Source organism: Asterias rubens, chromosome 7 (assembly GCF_902459465.1).
Source record: "Asterias rubens chromosome 7, eAstRub1.3, whole genome shotgun sequence".
Classification (NCBI taxonomy): Eukaryota; Metazoa; Echinodermata; class Asteroidea; order Forcipulatida; family Asteriidae; genus Asterias; species Asterias rubens.
Genome location: NC_047068.1, coordinates 12,701,503 through 12,726,986, shown reverse-complemented (window position 1 = coordinate 12,726,986; position 25,484 = coordinate 12,701,503). Strand labels below are relative to the sequence as shown.

General features: G+C 39.0%; 2 protein-coding genes across 3 annotated transcripts; one reads left to right on the top strand and one right to left on the bottom strand.

Moving 5' to 3' along the window:
* Window positions 1-6,297: 6,297 nt before the first annotated feature.
* On the bottom strand, window positions 6,298-16,460 carry LOC117292699 (uronyl 2-sulfotransferase-like). 2 transcript variants are annotated; one of them, XM_033774837.1, is made up of 8 exons: window positions 15,978-16,460; window positions 14,563-14,642; window positions 13,685-13,804; window positions 12,080-12,162; window positions 10,432-10,603; window positions 9,231-9,334; window positions 7,520-7,686; window positions 6,298-7,213 (listed from the first exon to the last, which is right to left on the bottom strand). In XM_033774837.1, exons 1-8 carry the CDS (start codon window positions 16,174-16,176, stop codon window positions 7,062-7,064), a joined length of 1,077 nt encoding a protein of 358 aa, XP_033630728.1. In that variant the 5' UTR covers window positions 16,177-16,460; the 3' UTR covers window positions 6,298-7,061. The 2 variants fall into 2 exon arrangements, with proteins under 2 accessions (XP_033630728.1, XP_033630730.1); XM_033774839.1 differs by having other exon boundaries at window positions 15,984-16,460.
* A 3,760-nt stretch (window positions 16,461-20,220) lies between these two features.
* LOC117292429 (N-acylneuraminate cytidylyltransferase A-like) lies at window positions 20,221-24,700 on the top strand. Its single transcript, XM_033774461.1, has 5 exons — window positions 20,221-20,386; window positions 20,803-20,964; window positions 22,667-22,825; window positions 23,314-23,470; window positions 24,003-24,700. The coding sequence occupies exons 1-5, from the start codon at window positions 20,221-20,223 to the stop codon at window positions 24,205-24,207; spliced, it is 849 nt and encodes a 282-aa protein (XP_033630352.1). The 3' UTR covers window positions 24,208-24,700.
* Window positions 24,701-25,484: the final 784 nt, after the last annotated feature.

The window sequence follows — 25,484 nt, the reverse complement described above, 5'->3', positions numbered from 1 at the left end:
ACTAAGTACATACCAAATAAATAAACTGTGCATTCGTAGGACATGAGTGTGTTAGTTTTGTTTGGCGTGGAATGGGGTGCATGCTGGTCTAGCTATAGCGAACCAGGTTGGTCCCTAGCTAGACCAGCATGCACCCCATTCAACAGTTAGCGCGTGCGCAATGTGTATTTTGCGAAAAGGGTTCAATTGGGGAACCTCTACCGGGTTTTCGTACGTGTTAAAAAAACCGAGCGTGAATGCCCTTCTCTCTATAATAGGTTGGTAAACTTTTAAATTAAGGGAAACCATTTAAATACATTGGACACCTTCGGTAATTCTCCAAGACCTGTCTTCTCACTGTGTATCTCAACATGTGCACAATATAACAAACCTGTGAAAATTTGAACTCAATTGGTCGTCAAAGTTGAGAGATAATAATGGAAGAAAAAAAAACCTTGTCACACGAAGTTGTGTGCTTTCAGATGCTTGATTTCGGGACCTCAAAATGAAATTCTGAGGTCTCGGAATCAAATTCACATATTTTAGTGGAAAATTACTTCTTTCTCGAAACAGACGTCCAGATGGAACCGTTTCTCACAATGTTTTATATTATCAACCTCTCCCCATTACTCGTTACCAAGTAAGTTTTTTTGCTAACAATTTCTTGAGTAATTACCAATAGTGTCCATTGCCTTTAAATGGCAAAAACTTGCAAGCGTCTAACATCACTCTAACATCACCGGTCTCACTAGGTAGAAATATCGCTAGAGTTACCCGCACTTCTCAGGCGGAGCTTGGGTGGCTCACGCGTGCCCAGCAACTCGGTCACGCTTCGGCTCAGGAGTGGCATTTTTATTAGAATACTCGATGAATTTAAAAAATAAAAATAAAAATCCAATATGTAGGCTATATATAAATACGATCCCGCCCGATAAACCTCTATTAGAATTTTAATTGTTATCCCGGTTTTAGGATTACTCGATAATGTTCAATCTATTTTTGTTTTCGCAATTTGTTTAAAAAAAGAATTGACATATTATTGCATAAAACATTCTCCGCGGTATAATTTTTTTCTGAGTTAAGTCAACAGCATAGTCAACATGATATACTGGGAGCATATTTATACTTATTAAATACTAGAGATTTATGCGAAGCTGTTAAGAATTTAAATGCTGTTCGAATAGATTGTTAATTTGAGCGGTTATCTTTTCTAATCGCGTATAACAATTTCTTTGGGGAATTGATTGTCTGATTTGAGGATTTTTTTATTTGACAGAAAATATAATAACGCGATACTTAAATTCCGGGAAAACTTTTTATGCATATAAATATTTTAAATATCACGACATACAAAAACAAGTCATATGACTTACTCTTTAAGTCAGTTTTCGATTTCAACATTATTTATTTCCAATTTACAAATTTATATTTGAAAACATAACAACAAAGGTATTTTGTAAATTCGTCCTGAGAACCACACGACTTTATGCAGTTAACTTGTTTTCGAAAATCCAGCCCCTATCTTTTAAACCAGCACACGTCACAGAGTGTTATGAAGGGTAATTTTCAAAATAATTAGGTAGTTTTATCCCGCACTTTAACATAATTTGTTTCTCCACAAGACACTACATTCAAAAAGCTGCAAAAGCTTGTTTTTCCCTGCAAATTCATTCAATTTAATACCTGGCTTATTAAAGTACGTTTGTCACTTGCATCATCAGCCAACACACAAAAATAGTACTTCATTCAACAGTTTGGCATTCACTTATAGTTAAAGGCATTGGACACCTTTGGTAATTGTCAAAGACCTGCATCCTCACTTGGTGTGTTCCAACATGATATGCATAAAATATACAACTCTGTTAAAATCATTGGGCATCGAAGTTGCAAGAGAATATTGAAAGAAAATTTATGTGTTTTTATCTGCCACATTAAATGCTTCAGTAAGAACAAACAACCTTGTTGCACAAAATCAGTATTGGCCCATTGATATCGAGACCTCAAAGTCTCGAAATAAAATTAAAATATTTTAGTGGAAAATTAACTATTTCTCAAAAACTACGTTACTTCAAGAAAGTTTTTATGCTAACAACCATATTGAGTAATTACCATTAGTGTCCAGTGCCTTTAAACGGAAACAAAATTGAATGCAGCAGTAGCTAAAGAAGAAACCTTAGTTTGAATGAACGAGGGGAACAGTGATTGAAGTTGAATTCGTTTTAATGAAAATTAATTATTTTTGTTGCTGAAGTTGACCGGAAAATTCGTTTCTAAGTGCATTACTCCCCCACATACACATTTTCTCGAGAAATGCAACAATTACCAATGACAAATGCCCTTAAACGTATTTTTGTATTTTGAAAAATGTCTCTCAAAATGTTTTTACTTTATTTTAAACTCGGATAGTTAGAAAGTCAATTGTGATAAAAAAGGATCTACAAAAATAAAAAATATTTTGTTGTAAGATGCTTGCTCCATTTTCAAATCTTACGACTTTAAGAAAAGTGGAAATGCACTTGTGACTTGGTTCCTGGGCAGTTTGCGTACATCTATCTAAGAGAAAATCGCTTAAATTTTGACTAGAACGTATGGGACAAACCAAATAAATGAATAAATAAACAAATCAATACAACAAATATAGTCCCTTAATGAGTCATTGACCCAGATGACACACTGTACAATTGCTGGTTTCTTTGTTCTTAGTTCTTGTTTCATTATTAATTGTACTCAATATGGGTATAAAGATTGTTCCATAGTCATTATTTCAGTATGCTGTTGGTAATAATCACCCGGATTAAAGAGCGAGCACTCGGAGCCATCGGAACTCGTCGGCGTGCGTGCAGAAGGCCTGCTCAAAACGACCGGTTTCTCGGACGACAGGCGACAGTCGGAATACTCCCCGGGGTTCCGGAGTATATCCTCAAGAGTCTGAATGTAGTTCTGGGCCAACACCAGCGTGGAGATCTTAGAGAGTTTCTGCCGGTGAGGGCCTCGCTTAGGCTTCTTGAAGGGAAGTACTTGCCGGAGTCTCTCGAAGGCGTCGCACAGCATGTGCATTCGTTCTCGTTCTCGTTCGTTGATGCGGTCCCGTCGCTCGCCGCTGGATCGCCGCCCGGTGTCGGCAGCTCGATGCTGACGTTCGCCGTGCTGCTCGTGATGGCTCGTAGTGATTGCAAAAGATGCTTCTGTCCCGTATTTACACGCACTGGCGTTGTTTACTTTGAGACGGGTGTGTAGCAACTTCTTCGCCGTGTCGAAACCATCAACGCCCCGCGGGCTTGCGAAGCCCGTCTCGGAGGTACCACCCATGCTCGGTGATGATGCATAGTGGAAAGACGTAGGGTACGGATCAGGTATACTACTCTGTTCCGTCACGTAGTTATATAAGTCAAACTGTGAGACGTGTGGCTGATGGGTCAGTGGTTCGACCACCGGGTCATAGAACATCATGCTCTCGGCTGTTGTCTGCTCACAAGGAGTCTGGTAGTCAAGAAAACTCATCATCATCACACACTTCAGTCGAAAAATAATTTGAGCAAACTTTTGTTTGCGAAAAATGAAATTCAGTCAGGATTTTTTTTGTGTAGAAGAACTTACAAAATAATTACCAAGTTGAATCCGAATTTGGCAAGTAGTCTATTTCTGTAATGAACTCGCAAAATAATTGCCGAGTTGAATCCAAATTCACTCAGCAAACTACGTTTGTCAAAGAACTCGCAAAAATAATTGTCAAAAGTTGATCCAAATTCAGAGTGGTGTTTACTGTACCTCTTTTTATTTTTACATCGTATTGGGCATGGCATGCGTACCACTGACATATCAAGATATGCCGACTGACGTCACTGTCTGCTGACACCATAATCATCTCAGCAGTATTGTGATTATTGATAATACAAACAAAAATTAACTCACCGCCAATTAAATTTTATGAGTGGGGAGTGGCCAAAACTGTCATACAAAAATGCACATTTTGAGGGCGTATCCCATATCATCAGTGACGCGTGGCGTAATACCACCATCATGCCCAGCATAACGTACCGTAATTTGGTTATAGAAATACATAATTATTGAGCAACAAATTAATAATTGTGCAGGTATCTCGTGGGTTAACGTAGAGACAATCGATTTACGGTGTTTTTCGTATAGGGGACACGTGATTTGTTAAGCGAGATAGTGTTTTTCCCACGGGGTCAATTGCTAGCATGGTGTATGTATAGTTGTTTGGGAGTCAGTGCTCCGTTTTCCATTTAAAGGCAGTGAACACTATTGGTAATTACTCAAAATAATTTTTAGCATAACGAGTAATGGGGAGAGGTTGATAGTATAAAACATTGCGAGAAATGGCTCCCACTGAAGTGACGTTTTCGAGAAAGAAGTAATTTTCCACGAATTTGATTTCGAGACCTCAGATTTAGAACTTGAGTTCTCGAAATCAACCATCTAAACGCACACAACTTTGTGTGACAAGGGTGTTTTTTTCTTTCATTATTATCTCGCAAGTTCGATGACCGATTGAGCTCAAATTTTCACAGGTTTGTCATTTTATGTATATGTTGAGATACACCTAGTGAGAAGACTGGTCTTTGACAATTACCAATAGTGTTCAGTGTTTTGTATTGTTTTAACGGGCACATACATCACAAGCCTCGGCTTTTAGGATGATGCCTTTATGTGCAAATGTGGAAATTGATGTTGCATTGAATTGAACAGTCCAACGTGAAAAGAAACTAATCCTCAAACCAGCATGAGCCCAATTTCATAGAGCTGCTTGCTAAACACGAACATTTGCTCAGCATGAAATTTCTTACTTGATAAAAACAGGATTACCGATTACCAACAAAATTTCCATGTTGCATACTGCTTGTTCTGGAAAACCTGTTTTTATCAAGGCAAACATTTCATGCTGAGCAAATGTTTGTGCTTAGCAGCTCTATTAAATTGGGCCCTGGAGACAATCATACCAAAGTACTGATCTTAGCAGAAAACAACTTTTACCCATTTTGTCCTATCGGAGATTCTTTCCTCCCTATCTGAAATAAACGTGTCGGCTTGAAAGGTGGTTGGATAAAAAGAGGGCGCTATCAGGAGCAATTTGTGCACGGGTGGTTTCGCTTGGCCACAGCGGCCACTCTGGGCCCAATTTCACAGAACTTTAAGCACAAAAATTTGCATAGCATGAAATTTCTTCCTTGATAAAAACAGGATTACCAACCAAATTTCTATTCGTTGCATATTGCTTGTTAATACTGGTATTCAGTTGTTGTTTGCTTGTCCTGAAAATTTGGTCGGTAATCCTGTTTTTATCAAGACGCAACAATCTCATGCTAAGCAATTTTTGTGTGCTCAGCAGCTCTTTGAAATTGGGCCCTGTAGACAATGATTCCAAGACGCTGATCTTAGCAGAAAACAGCTTGTTCACAGTGTCCCATGGAAGTCTCGTCCCCTGAAATAAGCCCAAATGCGGTTGATTCAAAAGAGGGCGATATCAGGAAAATTTGTGCACGGGTGGTTTCGCTTGGCCCAAGCGGCTGCTCAGGTCTATCCACCGCTTGAATGGGCTAATCATTCTGCACAGATTATTGTGTATAGGAGGTACATGTATGTCGTGCGTGCATGCAATGGGCGCGTTCGTTTAGCTTCCCTGGGTCGACCCCGCAGTGCTCACTCGGGTGAGCCCCTGACAAGAGCTAATCGAACGATCACACTCGCACTCTCGTGGTGACGGCATGCACCTCAGGTCACCCCCAAGTGACCCACTCCACAAGCAGGGCACTGAGGGCGAGCCCCGTCAAAGCTATTCGAACGTACCGGGGCAGACCGGGGTCGACCCAAGGAAGCTAAACGAATGCACCCAGTGTATGAGATTGACGAGTGTGATGCACGATGGGACTGAACATTAACCAATGACCGTGCTTGATACGTTTGCCCATCTCAGCGTCTTTGGTTAGGGCAAGGCGCTGGGGACGAGCGAACACAGGTTAAACTAGAGAAGGCAAAATCTATTTTTTTTATATAAATAAACGTCTTTGGGATCATGCAATTTATAGATTGTGTAAAAACAACAATCAATCCAAACCTGGGGGCTTCTGTGCTTTTTAGGGGACGTGATAAACTTGGGTTTTTAAGTTGGTCCTATCTGGCTTGGGAAGCGGATAAGTACTTTACGATAAATATGTCAATATTCAAATAAGTAGGATTTGAAACTTACCATACTGATCGAAACGTCGAGTTGAAACCAACGGTTCTTTCAGAACCACCCTAACTTAATATTCAAATAATGCCTTTTCGTCTTGGAAGATTGCCTTGGAAGATTGCCAATCCAATTCAATTCACTTTATTTTTCACGATTGGAAGTTAATTTTGGCCTTTAATACAACTTCCAAAATTTACATAAAATTATTATCTACCATAAAACAGAACAAAAAAACAGTACAAGCCACAAAAGTCTATAAAAAATATCTATAAAGTCTATAAAAAATATCTATACATGAAAAGCTGCAAGTAATATAAGCCCGAGATCTTCATGATGAAAATGAAAATCATCAGAAACAGACATGTTTCTGGCAGACCTATCCGACAGTTTGATGATAAAGGCACAAAACAAATATTATTATTTTTTCTTCGAGAATGTGAACCATTCAGGATACATGTATTGCAAACCATCAACACACATAATTAACAATCCAACAGGAAAACTTGAGTTAAAACACACTAGATGTATGCCTACATTAAGTTCTGAAAGTGGCACAAGGATTTGTTTTGGTGTGTATTTTTCCGCAAAGGTTTTTTTTTTAGGGAGACGGCTGGTGCTCCTTAATCATTTGTACATGAATGTGAAGAAGAAAAAAACCTTGGTGGCTTGTCATCATATTTATGAAAGCATCAATTGAGCTGTTTAGTCTTATCACCTAACCCCCTTTCAACCACAAAGCACCGATGCACTTAAATACAAGTTCTCTAAGAATGCACAGACAAACAATAATAATAATAATAATTATAATAATGGATTTATAATGCTCACTTCTCCAGAAAACCGATCAAGGCGCCTACACAAAATGATTTGCGAATTTTGGCTGTGTTAATCAAATTAACAACTCTTTCTTTATTTGATGGAAGCGGTCTTTAATATAGTTGTAGATACGACACTCCATCTTCATCAGTCCTCGTAGCTTCTCTTCAGCCTCTGACGTCAGTTGTTCCTTATGCGCCGATTTGGTCGCAGTTGTCTGCTTAGCTGAAAATAATATTAAATTCAATCAATAATTATAATGAAACCTAATTTAACGTAGTGAGTGTGTAATTCAAGAAGGCATTTCAAAGTATTTTAAATATTGTGTCCCCATAGTTTGTGTCGTGTCATAGACTAACTTTATGGCAAATACTCGGTACGCGCGTGTAATTGGGCGTGTAATGAGTGTATTCTCAATTGAATGAGGAATGAGGTGCATGCATATCAGTAGTCATCGTGCATAAAGTACAGTCTACATTTCTTGCAAAATTGCTGGACGAAATCGTTCCCTGAATGCGAAACACTACTAACCTGCCATAGATATCGGCTGTTTATACGCAGAATATATATTGCTGAACAAATCTGGTGCAAGACGTTCAACTACACGTAAAAAATCGTCAGTTTCCTCGGACACTCCAACTGCAAGTGCACCATTAACGTGTTTTACGGCGTTGTTGTATGCCCACTCACCAGCGTCACTTGAAAATGAAGGAATTGAAAGGCAAAACGGAAATTTTAAACAGGAAAACAAGGGGGGAAATGGAACTTGGCAGAAAATGATTTTGTCCAGAAGGATGTATACAATGATGTGCTGTTGATTAGTTCTTACTCTTTTTATGATATTGTTATCAAACGAAAGACAACATGAGTAGCATGGGGCTCCCCAAGGTCAAATTCAGGTTTGCGATGAACTCATTCAACAGATAAAGTCTTCATGAAAATGTGGAACAATATACTCATGAATATGGTAAAACATGTCATTTTATTGGAGACTCTTTCTGAGCGAAACTTTACACATGACGTCATTAGACAAACAAATGTAATTTGTTTTTCTTCTGAAAAAAAATTGCACTTGAAGGAACAAACAAACACCGCCTAAGCCGAAGTTAAAAACCTGGGCCCAATTTCATAGAGCTGCTAAGCATGAAATTTCTTCCTTGAAAAAAACCCAGGATTACCAACCAAATTTCCACGCGATTTTCAGGATAAGCTCTTAACAGCCGAATACCAGTAATGTGAAATATGCACCAAATAAAAATTTTGTTGGTAATCCTGTTTTTATCAAGGAAGAAATTTCATGCTAAGCAAATTTTTGTGCTTAGCAGCTCTATGAAATTGGGCCCTGTTTTATTTTATCCACACATGGGATTAAAGGACCTCTCCTACATGGATTAGCTATTTTCTCTATGATCGTAAACGAAGGGTCGTGTTTCACGGTTGTCACTCTACCTGAAAGGATATGGGCTTGTTTTAGGGCGGAAAGTGGACAGTGGGTGTTTACGGCGTCTTTTTCGGAGTCAATAATGTGACTGCCTTGCGCAAGGCTAGCCCCAATCACCCGTTCACACAGCTCTGACCTTACAAAGACCATGTCGATCACCGCGATCTTTGTATTGCTTGTTATTTTGATGTTTTTGATGTGGTTTTTATCTCCAGTCGAGTTCACTATTCAGCGTGTGCTCATCATGGTTGTTGGCTCTAGTGCCCGTTCTCGTCTCTTGGTGTTTTTACATCTGATTTTTATCATACATAAGTCACGGGTTCAAACCTTTCCTGATGCTGAGACTGTCAGAAATGAGTATTTTGTGTCTTCAGACCAATACTTGTGTCTGACTAATTTTGTTGTGTCATTTTCACTTTGTGCTTTTCAACAAGTGTTCTGCGCCTCTGATCTTTTTGTATGTAAGGGGCGCAATATAAAATTTAAATATTATTATTAATATTATCTCAAAAATGTATCAAGTCGGGACACAATCGCAGTCAAAATCAAGCAATAATGCAAAGTAAAGGTAAGTAATTTTCTCGGCCACGCTCTCGGCAACTTTTCCATCGTAGTAGAAGCGGCATCTATGTGTGAATGAGATAATTGCAGAAACACCTTCTGTGTTTAAACAGATTTGGTCTGACAGTAACAATTTTTACGTTATTGGGTGCATCACAAAGCTAAATTTAACTTGGAGCCCATTTTAAAGTTTTTTTTAAAATATGTTTTGTTCCCTGGGGGAAAACTGAGTTTTCTTACCTGCATCGTGGGTCCCAACCGCAGAGTAATATCAAAGTTGGAAACAGTAAACGATCTTTCTCCATACAGAATGGCATTTCCTGCAAAATACACTCACTCGATGTCTGTATATAAACAAAATGCAACACATAAAAAAACCCTGGTCTTTAATTGTTATCGAAAAAAAAACACCTTTGTGTTTGAGGCAAGGCAAGCCCAACACAATACAGAAACACATTCAGTCTGTGTTTAAATATAGTAACACCTTTGTAAATCGCACCTTTGTGTTTGAGGAAAGGCTAGCCCTAACACAATATAGAAACACATTCAGTCTGTAAACAGATTTGGTGTGACAGTAACAATGTTCACGATCAAAATCATGTCTCATGTAACTAATCAGTGTTGTTTTGACTAATATATTTTTAGAGTGAGCTGTTGCCTCATTGACTTATTAATTTAACTTTTCTTTCCATCCCCTCTCTCTTTCCCTCTTTTTAATTTTTAATTACCAAGCCAGTTTTCGCAATGGTTTCTTTCTTGGTTGTAAGGATTAGATTACATGCAATGTTGAACACAAAAACATTGCACTGGCTAATATATAATGAGCTGTCAGTTTTAAGGACCTCTCTTTTGTACATTTAAAGGGAAGGTACACATTTGGTAACTACTCAAACAAATATTAACTTAAAAACTTACTTGGTAACGAGCAATGGAGAGCTGTTGATAGTATAATACATTGTGGGAAATGACTCCCTCTGAAGTAACGTAGTTTTGGAGAAAGAGGTTATTTCTCACTAAAATAATAAAACACTTTTATTCCTATCTGAAAGCACACAAATTCGTCGCAACAATTTTTTCCCCCATCATTTTCTCACAACTTCGATGACCGATTGAGCCCAAATCTTCACAGGTTTGTTATTTTATGCATGTGTCGGGATACACCAAGTGAGAACACTGGTCTTTGACAATAAAAGTTACCAAACGTGTACAGTACCATTAACCCTGTATATAATTATTGCTGTGCATAATTTGTAATCCATACCTGACACTTTATACCTGTTATTCTGAATTAATATTATTAATCAATCTGTCTGTTTATTGTTATATAATGTTCGTCTTTGTGTCTATACTGGTTGAACCAAGGCCAGTTTTCATTTCCCACGTGTGGGATAATAAAGTTCTTATCTTATCTTATCTTATCTTATCTTATCAGTAAACCTACCGGAATAGTGTTGTTACCGCCTCTAGATTTGGCCATCTCCGCTCTATTGAACATCATGTTCTTCACGACATAGTCTGGGTTATCCTTGTCGCCATAAAAAGAGTAGCTGAAATAAGACTTAAATCTTTCGACCGGATCACGAGTTATACTAATGTAAATGGGAGGAGTTGGCCTGCAAAATTGGGAGAAATGAAAAAAAATTCATTAAAAACTGTATATTAACCCAATTCAGCAGATGACATCAGCTTCACAATTTGGGGAGTCAAATTAAATATAATGAGGATAATACATAAAAGCGATGGCCTTTAATAGCTTTTGATCCAAACTGAACCATCGTCAGAGGCATACAAAAAAAAACACCCAAAAGATAAAACAGATTATGATTTTTATACATGGTTCTCTTACATTATTAATTAACGCATTTTTCCAAATGTGTTTCACAATCAACTCACTATGCTTGAATTGAATTCTTTTAGGTATTTTCCGTTAACTCAAACGAGGAAATACTTGTGAGAACGGTGCATTTGTCATAATTTACAATTCGCTTGGAAATGTTTTCGATTTCATTTTGAACTATTTAGCCCACACACGGTGCAACAAACAAACAAACAAACAAACAAACAAACACACAACTAACAAACTAACAAACAAACAAACAAACAAACAAACAAACAAACAAACAAACAAACAAACAAACAAACAAACAAACAAACAGACAGACAGACAGACAGACAGACAAACAAACAAACAAACAAACGAGCGAGCAAGCAAGCAAGCAAACAAGCAGCTAGCAAGCACGCAAGCAAACACGCAAACACGCAAACAAACAAACAAACAAACACCAAACACAAAAACCACCTCTCATCTTTTCCTGAAGTCTGTGCTTAAGTATTTGACCGTGGCCTTTGACAATGATTTTAGATTAAAGGAACGTTACAGAAATTGTATGAAACACAAATCTTGAAGATCACAGATTTACATAAAACTTACATGGTCTAATGATGATGATAGTAGAAAACATCCCTTGAAATATGTCTGTCTGAAATGTCATGTTTGATGAGAAATAAATAATCTAACTTCGCGTTTGGAGTTTATCGCTCAGTGAGCGGTTTATTCATTTTTATTTTGGCATCGATGCAATGCACAATTTGTAATCAATTTTCACTATTCTCTCGTTACCCAGATGGCCGATCGATCTCAAACATCTACAGTTTTGTCAGTTTATGTATAATGGTGGATTACATAAAGTGGTTACACTACCAGCAACTGTTTTGTTAGCAAAAAACAATTCTGTAAAGTTCCTTTAAATGGGTTCATGTATAGTGGCATGTTTTTATAGAGATTAAATTTGTAATTAGTGTGGTTCGTTATCTACGAACGCAGTATAGTTGTTGGTGTTAAGTTAGGGGATGTCCAAAGTTTGCAATGCTAGAGAGGGGGCTAGAAACCATAAGATTATGTTTATATTTGAGTTATGTACATACATTTTTATATTTGAGTTATGTGCATACATTTTAAAAGAAACCTACTTTGGGGAAGGGCAGGTCCTCAAAAGTAGTATTGTCTGTACGACTTGAACATTTTGAAAACTTGTGACGGCCCCCCCCCCACCGTCCCATATTTCATCTATTGTTTTATTCTCATTTACCATTGAAATTCCATATGTCTTGTATGTCCGGAAAAAAGAACCTTCCCTTTTTGACTGAAGATTCTGCGTTTGTCACCTTCGACCTGTCAGAAAGAATGTAAAACAGGATTATGACCCTATATAATGAGAATGACATCTACAGTTACAGTGGAATCAGCTTAACAATTTCCGCATGAACGAAATTGAGTTTGTATAGGGAATGTAATTTCATAAACTTAGCAACATCTAATTATTATATATGAGTTACACCTACTTATCACCATGTTACTTTATACAGCATGTGGCCCCTATTCGCCAACAGTGACAGTGATATACAATTGCTAAGATCGTCTTGCTGGTGCGAAATTATTTGGTTTTTACCATTAAGAACACTCATCAATTTTACAAAGTGGTACTGACAGCAGCGAACAAAATCAGGCGAAACCGGCATTACAAAATACGGCTAATTGCTAGAACATGTAGACACAAATTTGCGTTTGGGCTGTGCATACGCAGCAAGTACCTTTCAAATTATACATGGAGCTTATTCTGCCTATGGCCAACACTTAAAGTCACCTGGAAATAGAATTTGTTTTTCTTTCAAACATAAGAGTATATGCTTACGAACAATAAAACAATTTTTTTAGTAATTGTTTGTCACGATTTATATGTTTAACAAATATATAAAGTTGTTTGGGGGGCTGACTCCGCCTACCCCTTTTGTGACGTCAATCGAGGCAGACTTTGCCTGCAATGCGTATAGTAAACACACGTGCAAAGTACATGTACGTCCAAGTCGTGAGTTGGTGCATTTCAAAAAGTGTTTTTCTGCATTCAGCAGCAATACACTTGGTCGGCATTTTTTTTTTAAACGAACAAACTCACGACTTGGTCCGTACACATGTACTTTGCAATTGGGTTTACTCTACGCATTACAGGAAAAGTCTGCCTCGATTGACGTCACGGACAGCGCCCTCTCGGGTCGGGGTCTACTCTTAAATTTGTAAATAACATAAGAACTGATTTTTTAAAACCTTAGTTAACTGTTTATTCACATTCCACTCATCAAAACACATATATTAGTGACAAAAGCTTTATTTTGAAAAAATACCACTTCCAGGTGACTTTAAAGGAACACGTTTTCTTGGATCAGTCGAGTTGGTCTTTCAAAGGCGTTTGTAACCGTTTGCTACAAAATGCATATGGTTGGAAAGATGTTTTAAAAGTCAAATACAATGATCCACACAAATATGTCTCGAAATTGCGCGGTTTTCCTTTTACGTCGTCGACTAACACGGTTGGCCATTTTTGTGAGTGAAAATTTGTGTGGATCATTGTATTCTACTTTTAAAACATCTTTCCAACCATTATGCATTTTATAACAAATGGTTACAAATGTTTTTTATACTGCCAACTCGTCCGATCCAAGGCAACGTGTTCCTCACGTCGAGATAGAGAGAAGTGCTTTTATGAAATTTGTTGGATAATGCAGATAAAGGAGCTTTTCAAATGAGTTGATAAATAAGGGTTTTGCATGCACAGAACGGTCTAACTGAAATTGGTAGGAAGGCCCTATACTACAAAAATTTGAATAACGCAAACAACTATAAAAACATTTTGTGTTACCTTCGAGAATTTGACGACGACATGACGAAATCCCTTTCCGCTGAGTTGTTGTTCAACCAGGCCCCCCATCGTACGGCTTCCAGTTTTAGGGATGCGAATGAAAATCACCTTGAGATTTACCTTCACACAAAACGAATAATAAAATAGAAGACACAGGATAAAAAAAAAAACCAATCACAATTATACAGCTCGGGGATGTCTATGTTGTGTGAAAATGGCTTATAGGTAATTCCCGGGAAATTCCCGGGTAATTCCCGGGAAATTCACGGCTGGAACTTTTGGTCGATCTTCTCACAATACAAAACAACTCCCTGGAACTTTCCGGGAAGTAACTTATTCCTGGGAAATAATTAACCCTGCTCAGGGGTATGGTTAAGGAAGTTAACCCCGGGGTAAAATGTTTTTCGTAAATCGACCGTGCATGTTCCTTGGAAGGATAGTGAGAACGGTTGCTGGGGTGGCGGTGGGGTTAACTAAAAACTCCCGGGATATTCCCGGGAGTTTATTTCATGGGAAATGGCTCTGTAGCGTGAAGAAGGCTTAAGTGTATCATAAAAAGTCAAGTGGAAATACGTGTAATGAATGGAGTTGGATAGCAAGCATAACAAAAACAAGGGATGGCCTAAAAACAATGAATATAGCGAGACAAAAATAGTGGGTGCGGTTGAAGGGAAGAGGCTGGTTTGACCACAAGAAGATGGAAACACAAATGACATTATCAAGGGTGGGAAAAGGGAAAAAAGGGATATCTGTGGGGATAAGGAGATAGCAAAACAAAAGGTTTATAAGTAATTTCCTTCTTGGATGTTCAGACCATGGGGGTTGAATGGTCTGAATTTTTTTTTTCTCTTTTTTTTTTTTTTTTTTTTTTTACTTACATCGTCAGTTTTGGGTTTCCAAAGCAAGGAGGACTCCATTCCTGCATCAGGTTCGAGTGTGGTATTTCCATTCACACAGTCTGATAAGTAAAAAAGTAAAAAATGAATTAAAACAAAAGTTTCACCGAAAAGCTAATATACTATGATTTGGTAGGCCTATATCTGACCTTTGCTATTATAGCAAAATTAGTAAAATTCACTCCAATGCACGGTCTTGTAGGGATAACCAAGAGAATCAGTTTTTCGTAATTACAAGACCAGTACTGTTTTAGCAAAATTAGGTTAAACCTTTTATCTTAAGACAGACCTGATGGACATGGCCGTTGACACTTTCAACATGCCTCTGTGGAAAGAAATACTGCGGTCTCACATAGTGTAAAAGCTAAATATATATAACCAAAAAAAAAAACAATATTAAAAACAAAATTTTGTGTACTTATAGAACCTTTTAAAAAGTTATTATGCTCTGTAAAGCAGGCTGTGCTTCTCTACCATTTTGGTCATGCGCTCTGGGCATTATGTAGTGTCTAGTCTTTTGTACGCTTTGTATAGTCTGTTGCGTCCTGTCACTGTCTTTTGTTATGTGTGGGGTTGAATACCTGCGGGTAATAGTGGTTAATACTTGTTCAGCCCCTGATCCAAATCCGTTACTTTTGTTTGGGTTTTCTCCATTTGGGTTCGTCCTTGGCTAGGGGATGTATTTATGGTGCGTTCGTCTAGCTTCCCTGAGTCATCCCCGGTGTGTGGCGGCTTTTTTTCCAGGACGAAGGTGGGTAATTATCTGCACACGTTCGTCCTGGAAAAAAACCCGTCACACACTGGGGTCGACCCAGGGAAGCTAAACGAACGCACCTATAGTTGTATTGGCCCTTTTAAGATGTATATTAGGAGTAGGGTACACTGGGGAAAGATGAGACACTCGTGGTAAATGGTGTGTAGTGCTTGAGATATGGTTCCGCTTCCGGTTGGCGGAAGTAAAGGTCAACAATTACATAGGGTCAAGGTAATCCAAGTTCAACATTTAATGATCGAGGGTGTAGAGCTGTTTAGAAATTAAACAGATAAATATTGTAAAACTCAATTTTTTATTTTGTTCTGATCGGATGCAACATTATTTTGAAAGTTACGGGCACATGGTGCGTTTGGCACTCACTAGTCATAACAGGGTTGGTTAATCGTGATACTCAATAGACCTTTATCATTGTACAGCCATCTTGAATTGATGTCAATGTAACCATGATGTAACCAAGTCTAGGCTGGAATAACAAAATAGTCTGGTTCCTATGAGCAAAGTTATTATTTAGCATTCATTATTGTTATTCGATACGATGAACATGACCAAGATGGAGGCAGCATAATAAAAGTCTATAATTATAGCTCTACCATGGAGGACCATGGCTCTACACAGTATTTACCTTTACCATGTGATATTGCAAATGATTCATTAAGCAGGCTCGTCGTAACTCCGGCGTCTCTTACTCTACTCAGTTTGCTCACGTTGCGTTCACTCGAAGATGATGAGTGTCGGTAGTTTCCTATCCAAGCAAAGGCCAGGAGGAATGAGGCGACAAAACAGCACACAGGCAGAGACTTCTTTAAATCCTTGATCGTCATCGTGTCAATTATTATTCAGCTTCATGGAATCTGGAAATCTGTTTAATACACAGCGGGAGCAAGGAGTTTCTAGCAAGCTTTCGCAAGCAAGGTGTAATGAATTCCTTTAAGAATAAATAAAGCCTTCTTGGTGCACAAAAGACGCACGCTTTTGTTTCCTTCTTCTGTTGAACACCGCTGAACCGTAGCAATAATGAGGGGTGCATATAGCCAAAGATTATAGAGCAAGATGCTGAACTCGGGCTGAAATGGCGCCCATGCGTATTTCACTTTCCAACACTAGATAAAGCTTCAGTTCCGCATATTGTGCCTTGCGTCGCTCTATAATCTTTGATATACATGTAGCAAAAGCTCGTCCACTTCACCATCAGCTCTGGTCAGGGAAGGTTCTTTAATATTAAGATAGTTTCCTTCACTATATGTTCCTTTGGCCAATGTAGCAGAATTGGACTTGGCTTGGTGGTGTTTGCCCCTCACCGGGAAGAACCTGCGCATTGGTTAATGTTGTAAGTGATAGATATTGACTATTATTCATTATTTCGCGTATGCAGTTGCAGGCATTTTTTTTTGGCTCGGCATTTACAGGCCAATCTAATTTAAATTGTTGGTAACGTTATACAATTATCTAACTCTTGCCACAAAAAAAAGGCAACGGGAGGAGTGAGGCGACGGTAAAAAATTCTAAGCGCCCAAACTAATGACGGCAGAAAGATCATAATATAGGTATTCCACAAATGTGTGTAAAGCGTCCAGTATTAAATAATAGTCGTCGTATCAACACGTTGCTTAAAGGGAATGTACACGTTTGGTAATTACTCAAAACAAATATTAACTTAAAAACTGACTTTGTAACGAGCATTGGAGAGCTGTCATGATAGTAGAAAACATTGTGAGAAACGGCTCCCTCTGAAGTAGCATAGATTTTGAGAAAGAGGTAATTTCTCACTAAGCTAGAAGTCTTTTATTCCTCTCTGAAAGCACACAAATTCGTCCAACAAGGGTGTTTTTTCCTTTCATCATTTTCTCGCAACTCCGATGACCAATTGAGCTCAAATTTGTACAGTCTTGTTATATGCTTATGTTGGGATACACACACCAAGTGAGAACACTGGTCTTTGACAATTACCAAAAGTGTACCTTCCCTTTAAATAATAATGTCGACAAGTTTTCTGGGCGTTGTTGATGGTTGCCTTGTGCTCTGCTGGTATGATGCTCCGGTCTTTGTGGGCCGGCGCTATGCAAATACTTATTGTATTATATTGATCTTCAGGTACTTTGATGCTTTGACAAGGCTTTTGAAAACCATCTTCACCTCCATTTATTCACACTGTCTTGTCGGAGTGCACACGCACTAAAATATTAAAATAAATGCCTTTTCTTCTGTGAGATTGCCCGCGACCTGTTGCATGTAAATTGTCTCGTACATGTATATGGCCCTAGGAAACCATGATCATCATGCTGAATATATTACAAATAGACAAGTTTCTGTCAGACCTATCTGACACTTTGGTGACAAAGGCACAATTTTGTTGTTTAAAGGCAGTGGACACTTGGTGTATCTCAATATATGCATAAAATAACAAACCTGTGAAAATTTGAGCTCAATCGGTCATCGAACTTGCGAGATAATAATGCAAGAAAAATAACCCTTGTCACACGAAGTTGTGTGCGTTTAGATGGTTGATTTCGAGACCTCAAGTTCTAAATCTGAGGTCTCGAAATCAAATTCGTGGAAAATTACTTCTTTCTCGAAAACTATGGCACTTCAGAGGGAGCCGTTTCTCACAATGTTTTATACCATCAACCTCTCCCCAAAAATGTTATGCCAATAATTATTTTGAGTATTTACCAATAGTGTCCACTGGCTTTAACTGTTTTATTTTTTCTTGAGGATTGGAAACACTCACTGGTCCATTTGCTGCGAACTATCGACACACATATATTAACTGACAATAGCATCAGCAAGAAAACTGGAGTTAAAACAAAACCATTACAATAATTAGTCACAGAACAATCATTATGAAACAATTTAAAAGTTGAACACAAGAGACTCATTTTGAAAGTTCTTCTCGGGAGGCGTACGGCTGTGCTCTAAACAAAGAAATTTGTTGAGCCAAATTTGAATCCAAACAGAAAATGTTTGTTTGTTTGTTATATGTGTGTAAGTGCGTGTTTGTTTGTTTGTTCGTTCGTTCGTTTGTTTGTTATTTGTTTGTTTGTTACATAACTGACGAGCAATGTATGTGTGAAAGATTGCTGACAAAAACGTTCAAGGTCGTTATAGGCATCCAAATTGTGTGCATGGATCACTCATACATGTTTCTGTCAGTCTCAAAAAAATAACATGCATTAACAGTCAACGGAGGGTGACATATTCTGTTCATTTACGAGGGAGCAATTCATTTTGACCGAACCCTGATCTCTGTCTAGACTTGATTTCAAGATTGCGGTTATTCCTCTGCCGATCAGCCACGAAAAACGTCACCAACGAGTAACTATCACACGCCCTAACTCGCAATCTCTCTATGGGTGTGTTCGTTTAGCTCCCCTGGGTCGACCCCGGTGTGTGTATCTGCACACATTCTTCCTGGGAAAAAACCCCGCCACACACCGGGGTCGACCCAGGGAAGCTAAACGAACGCACCCTATGATCGCTAGCCTGAACATCACACATTGAGGCTCTTGAATAAAGACTGGAGACCAGTTTCGCGATCGTAGACTTAATAGATACAAGAGGGCGCTATTTCAGGCAATATTGACTTGGCTACCGGGTCGACTAAACGCCATGATCGCAGCCTTGTAAGAAGTCTAATGTCTGTCAAACTGACTGATGGATAGCGGGTCAGGCCCACTGGTATACGCGTTTAGACCGACTACAAAACAGAAAAGGGAACATATTAAGGTAGGGATGGAAATTATAAAGACGGGTGTGCTCCATGAGAAATGTTGTTTACAAAGAATTATAATATTTCCCCGTCACAGACAGGAAACATTAATTTCATACTGACTCAACAATGAGAATGAGATACATATTGTAGAAAAGCAATAATTTACTAGAATTTAGTGTTCGTAGAAACAAACACAATGTTTTTGGGCCCCGTCTGGTCAGTGTTATGTTCATGTCAGAACATTTTAGCTGAATCAGTTAAAAAGTGTTGACCCGATGAGTGTATAGATTTCTAAAAATCCATTGCGTATTCATGAGTTATGATTTTTCCAAATATTAAACTTTTATTTGTCATCAAGCTTGTATCATCTTGATGTTCAGACTTAGTTGTCTGACGAGTCTTAAGGTTAAATTCAATTCCAATCTTGAGGTTTGGTGTAGATAAGCCCCCGAAAACACATTTTTTGAGAAATTATACAAAGACAAACTTTGACTTTCCGGTACGACCGGAAGGAGAGGTCATACGATTTTGGCATTTAATTTGTAAACGTTGCCCTTGTCTTTATCTATCATATTCCCAAATATGAACACTATAGCTTCCAAATTCAATAAAGTACAGCGCTTAGAAAAATTTGTCATTTTTTCAACTTAAAAAACCCCTGTACATTCGACACCTGATGACGTCATCATCACGTAATGACAGCTGGTTGATATTGGGGTTCAATTGTCCGATGAATTTGTTAACCGTTTGTAAATATCTTTTGAGTAGTATTGGTTCTGTTTGCCGCAAAACCTCTATTATTAAACCCATATTTAGTGCACTACCTACTTTGATATAACTAATTTGTATATCATCAATAATCCTGAATAATCACCCCAAAAATATTACACTCTCTAATTCTTCCCAGCCTTGGAATAATTACAATACTTTTTGATAGACGCAGCAGCAGAAACCCACGCTATAATACTAGGCGTTCTCTCCAACAGTCACGGTCTGCTGCGCTGAAATTGACTATGTCCAGAATTTGAAAGCACCTCTTTTGTTTAAAGTTGGGCTAGGAGTACCTCGCTCCTACGCATCTTCAACTCAACGGTGATTTGCCCAATTTGTCAACAAACAAAAAAACACCGCATTAGTACATTTTTTGGTGCGGAAAATGGAGAACTCAGATGTTCAGAGTTCCCCAGCTGGTGGACATTTTGCTGCGGTGGTGCTCGCTCTTGATGGAGACTTCGGCACGGGGAAGAGGAGCGGGAACCCCCACTGGCTCGCCGGGCGGCCCCTGGAAGATTTTGCCGTGAGATCGGCGCTTCTCTCTAGGCGTAAGTTCACACGAAAACCTGTTGCGCTAATGTATTACTGGAACATCGCACATGCACAGGCGTTGTCCTATGCAGGCTAGATAAATATTTTATCGCTTGCCTAAAATCCGGCCAATTTCAGCAAAATGTCATCAACTTGCATTCAAATTCACGCATTTCGTATCTAATTAAACATTCAATTTCGTTTTAGTGTACACGATAGCAACAAGAATGTAACATTAATGCCATAATGTTTTTTTTTTTTTGCCAGTAGCCTTTGGACTGATTGCATACAGCCTTCTCATACTGGAAAAGAGTACTGTGTCTGGAAGAAGGGCTTATAGCTTTTCACCATTTTTCTGCTCAGATAACCAAATCAATTACCAATTTCAAAATTTCAGATAACTTGACGTGTGTTTTTCCCCTTTCTTTTCCAGAGTTCGACAGCGAACATATTTACGTTTACACGAGCCAGCCAGATGTAGCCAGGCGGCTGGCTGATAACCTCGGTGCTCAGGTCTTCCTCTCTCAGAGACAGTCAGGAAGCGGCAACACTCCTGAAATAACGGCGGCACAAGAAGTTCTGAGTCAATTTACCGGTAAAGCTATAGTCTTGGTCCAAGACGTCATTATCTTATACAATTATACAATACTCGTGAAAACCCGAGAGGGGGTGCGCGGTTCTTCACGACTGTACCAAGAAAAGACTTGCGCAAAGCTATCGGGCGGCGATACGGCGTGCTGTCATGCCGACATGGTAGTGAGAATATGGGTGCGTTCGATTAGCTTCCCTGTGTTGACCCCGCGGTGCTCATTCTGGTGAGCCCCTGACAAGAGCTAATCGAACGATCACTCACCCTCTCGTGGTGAAGTCATGCACCTCGGGCAAGCCCCAAGTGACCCGTTCCACGAGCAGGCCACTTGGGGCTGACCGGGGTGAGCCCCTGGAATGACGTCAAAGCTATTCGAACCTAGCGGTGGCAGATCGGGGTCGACCCGGGGAAGCTAATCAACTGCACCCTACACAAAGTTAGCAGGCGATAGTTACTGCACGCTGCCCATGCAAATTAGCGCCGGTATAGGAAATAAACCATGCGAAGGTCTTTAAACCAAGACTAAGGTAAAGTCAGCATTTCCCCCCAAAATCTCTATTTTACAGGTTATTGATCTCATTATGGGTTTGGGGGGGGGGGGGTTACCTCTCCTCTTGTTACGCCACACAACACCCGCTATCGTCAATGCTAGACTGGTTCCCTGTAAAGACAGTCACTGGTCTTACAGGCCCAATGATTTCATTTGATGCAGTTATTTCCTTAAAGGAACACGTTGCCTTGGGTCGGTCGAGTTGGTCTTTAAAAGGTGTTTGTAACTGTTTTTTATAAAATGCATATGAGTAGAAAGATGTTGTAAAAGTAGAATACAATGACACACACAAACATGCATCGAAATTGCACGGTTTTCCTTTTACCTCGTCGACTATACACGGTCGGCCATTTTGGGGAGTCAAATTTTTGACTCCCATAAATGGCCGACCGTGTTAGTTCGCGCAGTAAAAGGAAAACCACGCAATTTCGAGGCAAACTTGTGTGGATCATTGTATTCTACTTTTAAAACATCTTTCCAACCATATGCATTTCATACAAAACGGTTACAAACGCTTTTGATAGACCAACTCGTCCGATCCAAGGCAACGTGTTCCTTTAATGGATAAACGTGCTGTGACGTACCAGCTTTCCATTATCTGTGCTAGGATTGGTCAATGATGATGATAATACATGATAGCATTGTCAACGGATTGCATGTAGTGTACGTGAGCATAATGTTGTGTTTACATGTACATATTGTTGTATCGGTTTATAGTCATTCATGTGAATTGACTGCGAATCTCCGTGTGATATTGAATGAACGCGAGGTCAAAGGTTTATATCTGGCGTATTTAGCCTTTTTGGGGTATGTTGGCGGACATATTGTCCAATGTTTGGTTTGGGTGTACACAAACAAATTTACCCAAACCCAATAGACCTTATGCATATGACGTCATTTCAGTAGGGCGCCCTCACCTAGAGGTCAAAAGGAGGTTGTTCATTGGCCAATACTGTGCGCCGCGCGTACAAATCTGTGCGTCTCGATTGTTTCGTCACCGTTTTTCCTCTAAGATGGCGGCTGGATGACGTCAATGCATAAGGTCTATAGTGTAATCGTATCTGGCGTAATGCACGACCCTCGAAGTGTGACGTCAGGCTACGTTCTTGGGATACTTTAGGCAGCGACTTAAATATTTCATTGCTCTTCTATTGCCAGAGGTAGATGGAATAGTAGTCATATCAAGCACTTCGGTACTCCTTCAACCGCATCACGTGACCGAAGCCTGTCGTCTGATTGGTGAGGGCTACGATTCCGTAGTGAGCATAAGCAACCGTAACCAAGCAATAATATGTCGAACTGAAGACAATGTAACAGGTGAGTTTCTGTAAAAGAATTAACAGTGGGTATAATTGTGTTTCTTTTTACACTGTGTTGCCTGTTTTATACAAAAATGTGTAATGTAAAATGTATATGTGTATTCCATTGCTTTTCTGGCAGGTAAGATACCACACTGGCTCTAAGAGAAGGTTTATAACTTTACAGAGCTGTTACAACATTGCAAAAAGGATAGAGCGTATACATGTAGGCCTATGTGAGTACAGGGTCGAACTTGAACACTTGGGATTTCTTCAGTTGCAAAAGTTCCTCGTAAAATGAACGTTGTGCTTTCTTCCAATTTGCTGCGTACAACTTGTGCATTTAGGAAGTCCAGGTTATGTGGCTCTTTTGCAAACGTCGTGACGCAAACATCGTATAACGTCGTCAAGATGCAGGAATTTACTATATCAATGCCGTGAAACAGTTACGCTTTGTTTAGAGCCTTCGTTTGATATTTTGTTTTTCTGTTTTTCAAACTAACTCAGAGGATCCACCGATGGAGTCATCGGATCATCGGGTTCCCCAAGGGTCACTAAATATGGGTCCAGTTATCCAGCTAGAGGGGTATAAATGCAACGTGAATGGCCTCTTCTTCTGCGCAACTAGGGAAGTCATAAATGGCGGACGAATCATAGGAGACAGGTTTGGCATTTTCACAGTTTTAAAACAAACTTTATTTTCCATGGAAATTTCAGTCAAAGGATTATTCGATATTGGATCACTTAGTTTGGTAACACATGAGTGATTTTTCAAACAGTGTCTTTTTGAGGCATTACTTTGTTCTTTAGTGCATGATCCCAAAGAAAATGTGAACATTAAAATACAATGGACACTAGTGGTAGTTGTCAAAGACGAGTCTTCACTTGGTGCTTTCAGATGCTTGATTTCGAGACCTCAAATTCTAAATCTGAGGTCTCGAAATCAAATTCGTGGAAAATTACTTCTTTCTCGAAAACTAAATTACTTCAGAGGGAGCCGTTTATCACGATGTTTTATACTATCAACTTATCACCATTATTCGTTACCAAGCGAGGTTTTATGCTGATAGTCCACTGCCTTTAAATTATTAAAGTGAATGCTTTTTCTTTTAATGGAGCTGACTGGTTGCCGGTTGCCCCGTGTGACATGGAGCTCTACACTTTCATTAAAACTCGTCCTCTTTTTCTTTTCTAAGGGTCGCCACGGTAGAAATCGATACCAAGTACACACCCAACTTGAATCCCAACCACGACTCCGACTGGCTGCTGATGGAGCAACGAGTCATGCGCATTGGCAGTATGGATAACGATAGTCTGGTGCCGGTTTGTCTGGTCGTGTTAGCCGGCGAAAGCGCTATTACTGATAACCAAGTGTACGATGGAGAAAACGGTAACCAATAAGGTTAAACCGCCTTTAAAGGGGCTGCATGCGCTGGGTAATGACTCTGACTATGGCAATAATAATGCATTTTGAGAAACTTTTTACTTCGAAATTTACTGCTCTGGATAAAAAAAACAAAAATTATTTCCTGAAGATTGAATCTGAGAAGCGTAACTGAGAGTAAAACTTTTCTTATTGCATATTTCTTCACTGGAAACAAGGGATAGGTCTATTCATCAAAATGTCACCTGTTGACGTCGATCCAATCCACATTGCATGCAACAGACTATGTGCGTAGCCTAAGCGGGTTTGTCTGTGTACGGAGTGACCTTGATTGATTGTGTGTCAATAATGCTGTGAAAATCAACAGTTGTTATGCATAATTTATTGCACCCCTTATGGTAATACACGTGGTAGTGTATTGAATTGATTTCATTATCAGTTAGTCAACAACTTTTACATTTTGTTTGGCGTCGAAATGCTGACGTACCATAGAAACATAATTAGCACACACATTCCATTTTTTACATCCGGCCCTGTGGAGACATCTTTTGTTCTTTCCTTTGTCCTTGAAATTTCAGAGCCTCCTATAGACTTTGTACACATTCAAAACTCCTTGCGGAGCACCCATGTCTTTAGAATAACCCTATGGAGTCCTTTTTATTTTCCGTTTTTTTTTTTTTGTCATTGGTCTCCACAAGGTCGTGAAAATTAAATCAAGAAAACACTTTATATCCCCTTGGGGAATTTGCCGAGTTCCCTTGTTTAGGTCGCCTAAACAAAAATTACAATGTTTTTAAAAGTATGTTTTCGGCCCGCCAAAAAGCAGCCTATAACACTTCTACGCATTCGTGTAAAATTTAGTTTGCCCCTACAGTAGAAGCCGCTAGTTTAGTTATGCGAACTTATTTTATATGCAAAATATCAGTCAGTGATTATATCGTGCTGACAGATGTTCATGCTAGCAATGAATTATCATATTATCTGTGAAAATGATGGACACAGTAAAGATTTGTTTTATTAAAGGCACTGGACACTATAAGCTGTTGGAAAGTTACTCAAATAATTTGTTAGCATAGAAACTTAATACTTGGCAAATTGAGAGCTGTTGATAGTGTATAACACTTTGTCTGAAGTAACGTAGTTTTTAAGAAAGTGGTAAATTCTTACTCAAGTATTAAAAGGCTTCGAACCTGAAGTACTTTAATGTTTTAGGCATATGAGAAGCACACGAATGTATGCAAAAATTGTGGGTTTTTTTTTTCGTGGAACTTCGATGACCAATTGAGCTAACATT

Coding starts and splice junctions, on each gene's coding strand:
- LOC117292429 (XM_033774461.1), top strand. CDS start 20,221: ATGGAGAACTCAGATGTTCAGAGTTCCCCAGCTGGTGGACATTTTGCT. Junction 20,387..20,802: donor ATCGGCGCTTCTCTCTAGGC/GTAAGTTCACAC, acceptor TTTCTTTTCCAG/AGTTCGACAGCGAACATATT. Junction 22,826..23,313: donor AACTGAAGACAATGTAACAG/GTGAGTTTCTGT, acceptor AAACTAACTCAG/AGGATCCACCGATGGAGTCA.
- LOC117292699 (XM_033774837.1), bottom strand. CDS start 16,176: ATGACGATCAAGGATTTAAAGAAGTCTCTGCCTGTGTGCTGTTTTGTC. Junction 10,604..12,079: donor AGACATATGGAATTTCAATG/GTAAATGAGAAT, acceptor CCAATTTTGCAG/GCCAACTCCTCCCATTTACA. Junction 9,335..10,431: donor GCGGTAACAACACTATTCCG/GTAGGTTTACTG, acceptor GTTTATATACAG/ACATCGAGTGAGTGTATTTT.